Source organism: Pteropus vampyrus, unplaced genomic scaffold, assembly GCF_000151845.1.
Source record: "Pteropus vampyrus isolate Shadow unplaced genomic scaffold, Pvam_2.0 Scaffold434, whole genome shotgun sequence".
NCBI classification, from domain to species: Eukaryota; Metazoa; Chordata; class Mammalia; order Chiroptera; family Pteropodidae; genus Pteropus; species Pteropus vampyrus.
The window spans coordinates 685,281-700,590 of record NW_011889215.1 but is presented as its reverse complement, the minus strand read 5'-3'; the positions used below and the strand labels follow the sequence as shown (position 1 = coordinate 700,590).

The 15,310-nt window shown below is 40.0% G+C and overlaps 1 protein-coding gene across 1 annotated transcript; it reads right to left on the bottom strand.

The window, feature by feature from the left end:
* Positions 1-665: 665 nt before the first annotated feature.
* On the bottom strand, positions 666-15,134 carry TUBB6 (tubulin beta 6 class V). The gene is made up of 3 exons (XM_011381301.2): positions 14,951-15,134; positions 13,168-13,278; positions 666-2,162 (listed from the first exon to the last, which is right to left on the bottom strand). Exons 2-3 carry the CDS (start codon positions 13,226-13,228, stop codon positions 1,099-1,101), a joined length of 1,125 nt encoding a protein of 374 aa, XP_011379603.1. The 5' UTR covers positions 13,229-13,278; positions 14,951-15,134; the 3' UTR covers positions 666-1,098.
* Positions 15,135-15,310: the final 176 nt, after the last annotated feature.

Genomic DNA, 15,310 nt, shown 5'->3' with positions numbered 1-15,310 from the left:
GGGGGCAAGGACAAATAACCAGTGGTGAACGGCAGTGTCTGCCAATGATAAAAATAGCATGGTCTTGTCCTGTGGAATTTGACTTTACAAGATCTCTTACAAAAATGACTAGTTACAGAAATAGTAAAGTGATTTGTTATACAAAAAGCCATCACCCTCTGTGGTGGGCCAGGCCGCTAGCCTGTACTCTGGGTCTGAGTGCCCTTCGGTTTTCATTCTGGGCCAGGCCACTGGCCTCCACTTGGTCCGAGCGCCCATGGAAAGAAGCTCTGTAGCTCTCAGAGCCCACGCTGCCCAGTTTCCCCTCACCCACCGAGAGCTTGAAAGAAGTCTGTCATTTTCTGACTTCCCTGGCAAATCTCTGCCAAGTTGTAAGGGAAGCCTGAGACCCACTAGCCCAGGACACGATGTAGGCAGGTGAAAGTTTCCGTGGGAAGATTATGTGCTAGATCCAAATAGGGACGATGGCTTTTTATGTGTGTACTACCTTTATTTAGGCTCAGGAACATTCTGGCTACCACCCTTAAAACCTGCAATTCAAGAAAAGCCTCTTTCCTCTCAGTTCTTTTAGTGAGCTGAAGGGGCAGTTCACCCAGGAAGGGACCAGACACCAGAGCGACCATTGTAACAATGTAAAGTAACAAATCTATCACATAAGCAGAGGCTGGAAGAGACAAGGGAAAAGTTTTATTGTGACTAAATTGTTTCAAAGTTTAATACTGCATATATGATGTCAGGCAAAATGCTCAGCTTCAGGTTTCATCACAAAGAATGAAAACTTTCTAACTTCTCTGCTAATTTTCAGACATGGTTGAACACTTTATAGAAGGGGAGGTTTATTTAGCCCTTTATTGATGGCACATTAGTTCTTCCAAGTCCTCCAATAGAAATATCTTCCTAGTCTGATCTGATTGGGTAGGACTGCCAATTCTCTATTTAATGTACTTTATTCCAGATGACCAAAACTACAATTTTATTGCATTTAGGAGGGCCTGTACCCATATATTTAGACAAGTACACCATTCGGTGGCCATTAGAGTTAAGACACCAGAGTTAAAGAAAGAACATCTGAACTGTATCTGAGACAGGGACGCTCCTCTATTCATTGATCTCCTCTTCGTCATCTTCAAAAGCTTCTTCGCCATCATTGGCCGTAGCTTCCTGATACTGCTGATACTCCGACACCAGGTCATTCATGTTGCTCTCTGCTTCTGTGAACTCCATTTCATCCATGCCCTCTCCAGTAAACCAGTGCAGGAAGGCCTTGCGGCGGAACATGGCAGAAAACTGCTCAGAGATGCGCTTGAACAGCTCCTGGATGGCCGTACTGTTGCCAATGAAGGTGGAGGCCATCTTGAGGCCCCGAGGAGGGATGTCACACACGGCCACCTTGACATTGTTGGGGATCCACTCCACGAAGTAGCTGCTGTTCTTGTTCTGGATAGCCAGCATCTGCTCATCCACCTCCTTCATGGACATGGGGCCCCGGAAAACGGTGGCCACTGTCAGGTAGCGCCCATGTCTTGGATCACAGGCTGCCATCATGTTCTTAGCATCAAACATCTGCTGAGTCAGTTCTGGCACCGTGAGGGCCCGGTATTGCTGACTGCCTCTGGCAGTCAGCGGGGCAAAGCCAGGCATGAAGAAGTGTAGGCGAGGGAAAGGGACCATGTTTACAGCGAGCTTGCGGAGGTCAGCATTGAGCTGGCCCGGGAAGCGTAGTGAGGTGGTGACCCCACTCATGGTGGCTGACACCAGATGGTTGAGGTCCCCATAGGTTGGCGTGGTGAGCTTCAGGGTGCGGAAGCAGATGTCGTACAGGGCCTCATTGTCGATGCAGTACGTCTCATCTGTGTTCTCCACCAGTTGGTGGACTGACAGGGTGGCGTTGTAGGGCTCCACCACGGTGTCCGAGACCTTGGGGGAGGGCATCACGCTGAAGGTGTTCATGATCCTGTCAGGATACTCCTCTCGGATTTTGCTGATAAGCAGCGTGCCCATGCCTGACCCTGTTCCTCCACCCAGGGAGTGGGTCAGCTGGAAGCCCTGCAGGCAGTCACAGTGCTCACACTCTTTCCTCACCACGTCGAGCACTGAATCCACCAGCTCTGCCCCTTCTGTGTAGTGCCCCTTCGCCCAGTTGTTGCCGGCACCAGTTTGTCCTGGAATAAGGAAGAGAGTAGCATGCAATTTAAATAGGGTGATACAGGAGGGAACCACTCATTAATATTAATACTTTTTAAATGGTGCTGGAAAAGATGTGTTATGAAGCAGTTAGACTAGACAACACAGTGTTGGCCAAAGTCAAGGGGTGAGCAAACAGGCACCTACCAACACTGCTGGTGAACACATGAATTAGTCCAACCTCTTGAGACAAGTTAAATACCGAACGATTTTTAGGAAGGACATATGTTTTGACCAGGTAATTCCATTCTGATTTTTAAATAGGTAATTCTCGCACGTGGTAAAATTCAAAGGGAGCAAACATATACATTAAAAAACAAGTAACTTTCCCTCTCCTGTAAGTTTTCTAAATTTTGAACTATGTACCATAATTCTTTTCAAAATGGTAATATTTTTCCCGTGAAGGGAGTCCCTCATTCATCATCCAGAGTTACTGTCACAAAATTTTCTGAGCATCAACTATTTACTTTGCACCTGTAAGTGAATACTCACAGGAAGTGATTCCTGCTCTCAAATCACTTCCAGTCCAGTGGTGGAAAGGAGATTAACATACTCGAAAGGGTTTTGTATTTTTATCCAAGGAGATCAAGTGGCTAGAAGGAGACTTTCTAGTTTACCTGTTTTCTGCACAGTGGTGCATTTTCCACAATCTACTTGTTTATATCTTACTTTATGGAAGAAATTTTGACTGAAAGGTTGGCTGTGAAAACAAATTTAAAATTCTATTTTTCAGTTCTCATTATAGAATTAAAATCTATCAGTAGAAAATGCATCTTTCTTAAGTAATAAAATGCATCTTTCTGAGTAAATAATACAGCCCTGCATGTGTGTATCAGTGGACACAATTAAAAAGAACTGATAAAGAGGACTGGCGGAGATTTAGTTTTTGTTTTCCTGGACGCTGCACATTTCCTATAATGCAGTGCTCTTCAAATATAGCTCTGAAGCCTTGAAAATATTTTAAAACTTATATCCCTCGTACATTTTAAAGTTGACATCTAATTTGTCTTCGTAAATTTGAACTGTCGTAAATGACAATTTTAATTTCTAGAGTACTATAAATACTTCCTTTTAAAAACAAAACTGTTATGTCATTTTGTTAAACGTAACCAATAGTCTATATAAAATGAGAAATAAGTCCTAAGTTGAAACTGATTGTTGTTAAATTCCTATGATCACGAGGTGCCAAAAATATGTCATTATAACTGCATTTTTTCAATGAGTTCATTTATCCGAAGGTGAATATTAAATATTGCTGGAATGAAACCAAGTTTGGCATCAATTTTATTCCTCTTTGTTTTTGCATATAAATATTGAGAAATCTTGTTCACATAAATATGTAAATGAGAACAAATTGTATTCTAACAACGTCATTCAATTATTTGATCTTCTTCAGAATTATATGCCAAAAATCAAATGGTGATCTAGTATCAAAAAGTCATCTTTCAAACAAAAACCAATTTTGTGGAAAGCAGAATCAGAAACAATCTGACTTAAATCAGTAATTCTTTTCTTCTGTTTCTGGAAGATACCAAAAGGTTTTATCAAGACTTAACCAAATGCTAACTGTTTCAGGCACTTTCATCCAACATACTTAGAAAGAGTTGAGAAAATTGAAAATATTAATTTCCATACAACTTTGCCAATATATTTTTTAATGAACTGTTTTAAATATATTTTTGTCAAAATGTTTAGGGTGCAGATTTAGCTTATTCAGGTTATAAAAACTATTGCCCATATCGTTTAATTGGCAAAGACAGTCTTCATTATCAGACCAATCCTCCAAATTGGACTTACTATCAGAAAAACATTATTTTTAAATTCAAATGGGTACATTAATATGCATTTTGAGAAATATTAGGAAAACCACTGAGAACTAAATTCTATAGCATACTGTAAATTATGAAAAGCAGTAAAATCAAAGTAAACGATACAGAGATAATATGTCTATTTAAAAATAAACTATAAAAACAAGGTACTACTGTTTCTCATTACTTTAAGTGGTAATAAAATATAGCTAAAATTAAGTTATTCAGAAAGCAGGGAAGATTATTAAAAGGCACTGTACTTCTTTAGTTAATGGGTATATCAAACTCTGGTTTTGAAAGGAAGAATCATGTATAAAAAATTAAAAAAGAAACCCATTAGCACCCTATCAGGCTTACCCCTATTGAATGAAAGAGACCAGGACACACTGCCGAAAGAGGAGCAAGCAGGTGATTTGATTGCGTCAAGCAGACAGAAGTGAGAAAAGGCCGAGTTGCCATGGCCTGTTCTGCTCAGGGTTAGGACACTAGGGGCACTGTACTGTACATATCTCTCCCCTCTTCCTGCCAACATTAACTTGATTTTTGTCTACACCTGGCTGGTGGCAACAGTTCACAAGCACAGCCTAGACGCCAGCTTTTCTGCTCCATGTGGGCAGGTCGATATATGATGCTGTGCACCAATGGGGGAAACTGAGGTAAGACGCAGTGAAAACACCAAGGCTGTCTATTGAGACCAGTCTTGTGTAACATCAGCTAAAATAAATAGATGGAAGGCTCTCATGCACTCTGGGGCGTCGAGGGAGGGGGGACCTTACACTGAGGTCCACTGACAGGCACCCATGGGTCCTGTCTTTGAATCTTCCATAGCATTTATCAGTGCTAAGCACTGTGGCATTAATGAAAGTCTGTAAAACAAGAAAAACTCAAATCCTATGATTCAGGAATTTTAAAATATATTGACTATTAATGACTCATATCACGTATAATGGGATACCCTCTTTAAATATCTAACGTCCTACAAATTGGTAAGGAAAACAAAAGCCTTTAGGGAAATAGGCAAAGGATATAAACAGTTCACAGGGAAGGAAATTCAAGTAATTTAAATATTTGACATTCTTCATAAGGAAAATACAAATGAAAACAAGGAGATTCAATTTCTCTCCTATGAAATTTATAGAGATCAAGAAGTCTGATAACACTGTTAGTGAGAGTCTGGTGAAAGGCTCCTTCTGGAGCTCCTGGATGCTTAAGAGGACAAGCCCCTCTACAGAACACTTTAGCAATATCTATCAAAGTTATTCTCCTTGGACTCAGCAATTCTACTTCTATAACTTTTCCTAGATAGACCCATATATGTGCAAAATGACAAATATTCCCTGAAGAGCAGTTTGTAATAGTAAAGAAAAAAGGAAGCAACACAAATATCTTTTAAAAAAGAGGATGATACCTATGCAAAGGCATACTATCAACCACCAACCATAGGACTCAGATGGAAAGATTTTCAAAATATATTGCTAAGGGAGAAAAAAACCCAGACTACTAAATGGTGCATGAAGTTAACTATCATTACATGTGTGTCATAGATATATATCTGATAGGATGTGTACAGAATACATCTGAAAGGACAGGCAAGAATCTGAGAGTGGCTGCCTCTGGGAAGAGCCTGGGTGGGCACCAGCTTGGAAAGGAAGGAGATCAAGTTTTCACAGGACACTGTTTTGTTCCTTTTGAATCCTGGCCATGTGAATGTTTTACCTAGAAAGCTAGCAAAATGAATGTTTCAAACTTTATTAAAACATAAAAAAATGCATTTTGGAAATAAATTGGAGAAATACACACTGAACCAATAACTGTCTCTGAAGGATGGGACTATAGGGAGTTCAGTTTCAACATTTGCTTATATAAATTTAACTAAACATATATGCATTTTACGACAATCAAAAGAAAAACGAAAACACCTTTAAGGAAAATTTTGAAGAATCATCAGTAAGTGAGGAATTATTAAATCATGACACAAACACACAATGGAAAGGCACTGTGACTATTATGGGAGATGTCTGAGATGTTAGTGACCTTTTCAAAGAGCTGTAAATGCTATGTGCAGCATGATCCTATTTTCCAAAAACAAAATCAGCTGTGTGTGTGTGTGTGTCTGTGTGTGGTGTACATGTGCAAGGTGCATGTATACACAGAAAGGGTCAGGCAGGACACACCTCCACTGCCTTTGGCACTTAGTTATCCCCTGGGACTAAAATCTAAGGGGCCAACAGTGGAAGAAATGGGGGGTTTCCGTATTTATACTATATACTTGTGTATTGTTTGAAAACAACAACAAAAAGCATGCGAAAAGTCTGTTTTAACTTTGTGGTGAAAACGTTAAATGTGTTAAGTATTACATAGCGCTGTTTCCAGAAAGGCAGAACCGCCCAGCTGAAACAGACCACGGCTGGCTCCTGCGCTTGTCTGTCTTAACCCCACCTTATAAGTGAGCTCAGCATCACTCCTGCTGTCTTTGCCCCATTTAGCCAAAGGCACTAAGGCTAGTGGCACGGCAGGACTTGTGGCTCAAAGTAAATGATGCACAGATAATGTACCTATTTAATAATACACTACACAAACAGACCCTCCATGCTTTCATCAGACCCTGAGGGCACTGGCCACATCGGCCCCCTCAGGTGGCCATTTCCTTGTCTAGGAGGTGATGGCATTTTCTCTTACAGAGATTCTCACCCCACCCTCTCCCTCTCGTCCAGCTGAGAAAGTAAAACCTGGCTGGCCGCCTTCTCTTATCAAAATGGTCACTGTTCTTCCTATATCCCTACAAACTCCTATCCACCCACTCTCCACCCAACCTGCAACCATCCTGGCCAGACCAGAGCAAAGGCAGTGAGAACAAACTCGGGGTTAGCTTTATACACAGGGTTAGCTTTATACCTGGGACTCAGTGTAAAACTATCACACCTGTAGGAAAGACCGAGTGCAAAGAGACTAGAAATTATTTCACTAACATAGAGTAAAAACTACTAACTGAAAATAAACAGGCAGCTTTAGGCAGATATACAGCCATAGCAAACCAAGCTCACTCTAGTGTTAAATGTACAGAGAAAATGAACTTGACCCTTTCTCTTCCACCAGCTCACATAATCTACTAGGCTTCCTCAATATTTATAGCATGATTAGCCATGAAATTTTCTCTGCTCTTGACAAAAGGAGGAAGCTGGTGACTTCTGAAAATATTTTGCCACTGTCTCATAGCAACAGACGTTCCCAGTTAAATATTTGGGGATCATAAGCTGAACATCTTCTGTAATGCGATGTTGTCACATTAATCAGTGGCTCCAGACTGCAGAACACAAGGCTGCAAACTCTAAGCTTTGGCAGTCAGGCTGCAACAGATGCCCAGGGTTTTCTCAAAGTCCACCCTCTGGTTTACCTCCAACTCACACTGGGAGGTGGATTAAGTTTTAAGGTTGTGTGCTTGCTCCCTGATCCTTCTTCCCAGCCCTAAATCTGGAAAAAAAAGGTACAAGTGCAGAAAGAGGCTTAAAAGAAAGTTTGATTTTCTCCTATAAGATACTTTCTCACTATCTTATTATGCAACCAGAAATTTGTTAAGAAGTTTTTTTAAAAGTATATCCATGTTCAAAACTCAAGTGCAGATAACTTTCATTTTTAGAATTATACATACTTCGTCTGTTTTTTTAAATTGTTTCAAACTATATTTAAAAATGGGCTGACATTTGTTTATTATAATTTACCAACTCTGAAACAATGAGCTAGAAAACCATAGTGTGTGGGGGGGGTGGGGGCGGAGGACAGGGATGAACCATCTCCTATTCATAGACAATTCTGCCTCTTTTACTAACTGGAGAATGACATAAAAACAACTGTTTAGCCAAACAATATGATATGTTTATATATGCTGGATACCCCTCTATTCCATGTAACAAATGTGCTATTTTAACAAAGTAATTCTTAATTCAACAGTATCAATTTTTTAAAATTTCTATTAAATAAAGCTATTTCACATCAGTACAAACTGTTAAAAATTTTAAATATTCTTAATCAAAAAATAGGGACGCATGTTCTGGCAAGATGCAAAGATGCAAGAAGTAATCCTAGAGAGAATTTAAATGCCAAATATCATATCTAACATTTTTCAAGGTTTATAAGGACAGTAAATTAGATAATTAAATGGTTACTATAGGCCCATCTTAATTTGTTCTTAAGCTTTTGGATCTCACTTATTGACACCTAGAAAAACAAGACCAGACTTTTCTTACACTCCCAATATTCATTTCAAATTTATTAAAACACAGCAAACATCCACGACTGCTAGAGCTGCTGCTCTGAGAAGCTGGCTTACCATGACTTCAATAGCCTGTGATGATTCAATTACGTAAAAATCAGTTCATGGATTTGACTCTCTTTAAAACCTCAACAAGGCCTGACTACACAGAAGTGATGGCCAAGAGTGAAGCCTGACTCCTGAGCAGACATCTCGGCTGGGAAAGTGAGAAAGCAAGGCAGAGAAGGCCTGTGGACTCTGGTGTCCTATTAGAGAACATCTCCAGAAAGTGCACAAACAGGTGCCACAGCTTCATCACGATGATATTTCTTATGACAGATTAACGCATGTAAAAGGATATGAAAAATAATGTAATTAATATCTGCTTACTTGCCACCCATTTTAAGAAATAAAATATACCAATGTTACACAAAACCTAATATAATATGAGTTTGAACATCTTAAATTTAAACGATGTAGAATTAGATTTTTTTATTTTCTCTCAAAAAGCAGTAAGGGGTGTGCGTGTGCGGAGGTGGGTGTTCAACTGACCAACCTTCTCCGAGAACAGGGTTCACTGAGTTTCATTTAATATTGTCTTTAGGTTTCTTTATGTGTGAATCCTGTTTATATGTGCGTGTTTCTTTTTTTATACTGATAACATATACATAGAACAGCAAGATTCAGAATTGTTTTTACATTTCCTCAAGCAATGTTAGAGTATTGTCAATTATGTTGCTAAGAGTCCCTCTAGAAAAAGTATGTGGTTGATACATTTCTTTAAAACTTTCACTTCAGGCAAAAGCAAAGCAAAAACTGCTCTCAGACACTGCTGGTGGCAATATCTGACTAGAAAGACTACAGCAAATGAATAAAGGGTTAATTAAATACGTTCACACTCTTTGACCCACTAATTTTACTTCTGAGAATCTATTCTAAGATCGGAGTCAGAAACACAAACAAATTTATGTGAACCAAGATGTGAACATCTATACTCTATATTACTATGTTCTTTATAAGAGCAAAAATTGGTAAGAAACAATTCCCTGGCTATTGGCCATTGTTAGGTAAATAATTATACATTATGTAGCTATTAAAAATTATTACAGATTTTAGAAACAACATACGAACAGGGATCATAACTTGTAATGTAATATTCAGTGAGAAATAAGATACAAAGTGACAACTAATGAAAATCAGCAAAAGGAAAGAAACAAAAGGTGAAAATACACCTCATTGCCAACAATAATTATACTAGGTTGAGCATACGGAATAATTCATTCTAGTTTTTAATTTTTAATAATGTGGCTATATAAGTTTTTGCTGTCAAAAGCAAAGTAAAAATAAACACAAATAATTTAGAATGCAGGGGTATTTCCCTTTTTAAGACTGGATATATCCCTTTATGAAATGATGACAACAACCATGTCCCTTACTGTGCTTCCTTTTTTGAATTTAGTTGCCAGACACCCAGAGTTTAAGTTATTTATCAGGCACAACTGAATTAACTCTCATGGCTGACTGTGTTTTAAACTGCCAAGTTTCATGGTTGTCTTTACTATATGTTGTTTCATATCTTTCTTAGAAGCAGGAAAGATAATGTATTTTACATAAAGCTTTAAGATATTTTTATATACAAACTCACGTATTCACTTCTAATGTGCTTCAGGAAGGACACAAAGTCAGCAACAGGACTTGGTCTCCTGGGAGGGGAAGCAGGTGGACAGAGAAGAGAGGGACTAACTTTCCACTGAATAACCTGCAGTATTTTTGAATTTCGTACCATTTACATACATGTACTACCTATCAAAAAAAGTGTACTTTTCTTAATGATGAAATATATTCATTTTGTTTGGTAAAGTTTACTGAGACCAACTGGATTCAGTCAACTGTAATTCAGATTCAAGAAACCTTAAATAATCTGATTCTTACCAAAAATCCATTGAACCTTAAAGGAAGAAATTTTGAGCACAATTCTATATGGAGGTGTATTTTTATGGAGGTAAGCCCTTCGTTCCAGTCTGCAAAGCTGAAGAAGCCCCGGGAAAGGAACTGATGACACCATCAAAGGTGGCAGAGCTAATTTAACCAAGTTTCCCTTCTCCCGATTCAGTGATCTCTCTTCTTGGCTACGCTAACTCAGTAACCCAGCAAGGTGGTTCAGAATGTCTATAGCTGCCAATAGCCCATACCTGCTTAGTAAGAGAAAGGGAAAGATAGTGCTGATCTATAAAAAGAAAGTAGGGAGAGTTGTCCTTTTTCTCTCCTCGGCATACGAAATATTAATGTTATCCCAGCCAAGTCCTTATCACAGAATGCAGGGAGCAATGCACTGAACTGGCAAAGGGGCTGCAGAGTTCCTGGACACCACGGGAGGCCATGTCAATGGGGTTCAGCTCTTTGAGAGACTGATGTGCAAAGTCCATGTCGCACATGCAAGCATTTCTGCAGGACAAATTACTTGAACTGAAACCGCTGAATTAAAATTCTTGATTTGCTGAATGTATTAAGTTGTCCTCTGAACGTTTAAAACTGTTATTCCCCCAAATGCCTTCACCAACACTAGCTATTGGCAGTTCTTAAAATACTGGCCAATCTGATAGGAGAAAAATATCATTTGCCTTTAACTGACTCTCCCTCATTCCTAATTACTAATAAATTTTGTCCCTGGATATTTGTAACTTTTATTGCTATTGTGAATAGAATATTTTCCTATTATATTTTATAATTATTGCCATTCAGGTGATCAATTTGTGCCAGTTTGCCTGGGACTGTACCAGTTTCAATTTGCAGGGTCCTGGGAAACCCCTCCAGTCCCAGGCAAATCAGGTCAGGTCACCCTATTGCAATAATGTCTGTATAAGTGTTTTTATCTTGTGTCTGGCTGCCTTACTGAGGTCTTAAGTGCTAGTCATTATTCCACGGATAGCCCGTTTGGAAACTCCAAGACTCATTCCATTTACAATAACAACTCTGTCTTTTCCCTTAAATGATTTGTAGCTCTTTTCTTTCTCTGGCCTTTGTACACTGGCCAGAGCCTTTGGAACATGGAAAGATAGAAGAGACCGTGGACATCTTTTTTTTATACCTCACTTTGTTGGGAATACTTCCAATGCTTGACCAGTGAATATAGATTAGATAGATAATTCTTAAATAAAGGAAGTTTCTTTCTAATTCCAGCTTACACAGAAGTTTTTTGTCTGCTACAAATCAGGAACATATACTGAATTTTATCAAATACTTTTGGGCATCAAGATGTCTCTCTTTATTAGTTGACTTCTTAATGTTGAACCATCTTTAACTTCCTAGAATGTTGCTAATACTTATTAAGCATTTACTATGAATGAAGTATTCCAAATACGTTTTAAATAACAGAGGTTACCCTCAATGAAACCATCTCTACCTGGTGTCTTTTGAAGAAGAGGTTGCAATGTAGATTTTTGATATATTCAATTTCTATATCACAGTGCCTTTAAGCCAGGAATCAGCCTTAAGATTATCTTACTTCTTTGTCAGACACTTTGCCTTTTAAGGGTATTAAAATTGTGTTTGTTGATTGACTGGGGTATTTCTGTCGATAAACAATATTTTTTCCCCTCTAGGCGCATTTCTTAATGGTAATTTTTGAAAAATAATATAAATGAGTATGTGATGACTAACATGGAAAACTTTCAAATCTGCCACCAATCTTAAGATAGAAATGTCTATGAATGGCTATGTGTTTGCATAGTGGCTTTTCATTTTCTCTCTTCATTCCTCTAATTTGGTAGAATATCTGTATTAAGGCCGTGAGCACGGCCTTAGTAACGGAACTGTTCTATATTTACACTGTCCAATATGGTGGCCACTAGCCACACATAACTATGGAGCACTTGAAATATACCTAGTACAACTAAGGAAGGGAATTAATTTTAACTTTAATTAACTTAAATTTAAATAGCCACATGTTGCTAGTGGCTACCACATTGGGCAGCAGAGTCTAGATGCATCTTTACTTGGGGCCAATTACAGTCTCTATTTCAGCAAAAGGCAAAGAATATAAATGTCTCCTTTTGTTTACTATAAAAATATTGGTAATTTAGGTTTTCTGATGTAAGAAAAGGGGTACCAGAAAGTGTAGTCTTGGTCTATTTGAAATATCAAAAAAGAAAAAAAACCCTTGAACAAATTACCATCAGAAGCTTTACCTGTTCCATTGGTTTGTAGGTTGTCATGGTGATGGGGAAGCAGATGACACCCAGAGGACTCATGAACATTTTGAGAATGTTCATCTTGCTGAGTCACCTTTCTAACAAGTCACTGCCTGATTCTGCTACAAGGTGATCAATTTATACATCAATAAAATCTTCCAAGATTCTGTACCTTCTTGTATACTTTGAAGTAACCTTGACACTAAAACCCATGACTACATGGTGATGGAGGCTGATAACACTAATGGTGCCACTTCATTTAATTTTATATAATTATTTTTTAGGAGTTTGCTGAGGGACAGGCACTATTATCATTTTTTAGGTAGAAGAAGGGAGGGGCTGATTTGCCTAATTCTGATAAAACAAAACTCATATGGACCAGTCTTTAAAAAGAAAGCAGAATAACAGTCTAAAGATAATGGGAAAGAAATATAGGTAGAAACACATTGAAGTAAAAGATGAGTTAAATAAGAATCAAAAACAATTATTATCATATTATAATAATTTAAAGTCTAAATTTTTTTTTAATAAAAACAACTATCAATATAAGCATTTCATTGAAAGATACAGAGGTTACTTACCTAAAGAAAAAGTCAAAACTTTCAAGAGATGCCTGTGATGAAGCTGGAACCTGATTTTCATCCTAAGCTTTTCTACGCTGTGTGATATATTTAATCTTGCACATAAATTAATTTTATGTTTAAAGAAAGAAAAAAGCAGGAAGGATGGAACCTACCGAAGATGAAGTTGTCAGGCCGGAAAAGCTGCCCAAAAGGCCCAGACCGCACACTGTCCATGGTGCCTGGCTCCAAATCCACCAGGGCGGCCCTGGGCACATATTTCTGAGCTGGAAGAGAACAAAGTCCACCCACAAGGGTCACTTTCTGGTTTCTAGAGCAATGGACATCCCTACAGCAAGTCCCACCAGCACGGCGGCCTTGAATGTATGAAGCAGGGTTTCTTCAGAGAGAGTACCTGGCTTTCTTAGAATCACAGAATCTTAGTACTGAGCAAACGTAATCCTACCCTTGAATTGTTCAGATGAGGAAACCAGCCCAGGCATGAATGCACAGAGAAGTTCCAGGAATAAGCAGAGTGAGAAATCAGGTCTTCTGACTTCCTGCCTCTTATATTTTCCAGTTTACCCTGACACCTCTTTCCTGTTGGGTATTTTACTTTTTCTGCTTAATGGGAATAAACTGCTATCTGTTGAGGCCAACTGCCATCCTGCCATGGCATTCTTTCTGCTTTTTGCACCTCCCTCATGCACACGCATATATGGACCCAAGCTATACTCTGAGTACCTCGTTATAGGTACCATTCCATGGGCTGTTTCCTGGGAGACAGTCTCACTTATGAGTAAGTGCCACTGTGTAGCATTTTCATTTGTATGCATTCTTTTGTGCCAATTGAGCAAGCTGTTCTCAGTGAGGATAGGGTTAATATGACTGCACACAGGAACTGCTCTACAACTCTTGTCCTGCTACGCACACACCCAGAATGAAAAAAGGATGTTACTAAGCTGGACCTAAGGGTTACCAGGAAGTGCAATGTATACTGGAATTTTCCTTAGTGCTACTAGAAATTTCATCTTCTTGCCCCTGCTGTTCCAGACCTTTTGTCATAGCTGCTTAATGAATAAATTCCAGTGATTTATGTATCCTGCTCTACTTAGCTTTTGTGTGGACAAGTAGTTTGTGACTCTAAAAAACTGAAAGTGATTATCTCTGGGAATATATATCCTGTGTGAAAGGGAAGCATCTATCATTTTCTGGGCATTCTTTTAATGGATTTTTTGTTGTTGACTTGAAGGGCATGTATCATTTTTATAATCGTAATTGTTACAGAGATAATATACACATGTAGCCACAATATTATATGTAGAAATCCAGGATAGGGGTGATATTATTCTCAAACTTGGATAAACGACAGCCTGGATTTTTACTAAAGCCCATAAGACAATTACCCACAATTGTCTAGTTTCAGCTTGCAGGGATTGTAAAGTATTTTTGGAGGTCAGCAAAGGTCCAAAAATTCGTTTAAGGGGGTGCTTTTCAAATTTTTAGCCAAGAACCTCCATTGAGAGATACATCTTAAACTGCAAAAAATAAAAAAATAAAGCCGGGTATCACCCACTAAGTTGATTTCACAACACAAACGGGTGGTCTGGTTCAAAAACTCAGACGCGCGCAGTTGGGCTATTTGAAATCAACTGACCGCGCATTTCCTGCCCCAACGGGAGTGAGGGTGGAGCCGAGCATCCTGTTAGATTCCGGATGAACTTTTCCTAGAGCAAACTACCCTCGCGTGAAGGCACACCCCGAGCACCAACGCCGGTCCGGGTGACGACCGGTGAAGGCCGGGGTCCCGCAGCGAAGGGCGGGGTCCAGGAGGAGAATGGCCGAGGGTCCGGGAGGGTTGGTCGGGGCGACGATGGCCAGGGTCCAGAGGGGAAGGGCGGGGTCCGGAGGGGAAGGGTCGTGGTCCGGGCGGGTACCCGACCGCGCCGCGCTACTCACACGATGACTCATTGTAGTAGACGTTGATTCTCTCCAGTTGCAGCGCCGAATCGCCCACGTAACCTCCGGCCGGGTCGATCCCATGCTCGTCGCTGATCACTTCCCAAAACTTGGTGTAGGGCGAGGCGGGGGGACACAAGGTCAGAAATCAGAGCTCAGCCTGCACCCCCGCCCCCGACGCGGCTCGCCCCAGGCTGGTCCGGACGGGCCTGGGCTCGCGGCCGCCGCTGCCGAATTCCAGGCGCGCCTGAGCCTGCGGCAGCCGCTCCCACTGGGGCGGGGATGGGAGTGAGCGGCAGGGGTGGCAGGCTGTCCTGCCCCCTCCTCGGCAGCGCCACCCCTCCAGCACTTCCCAGGCGA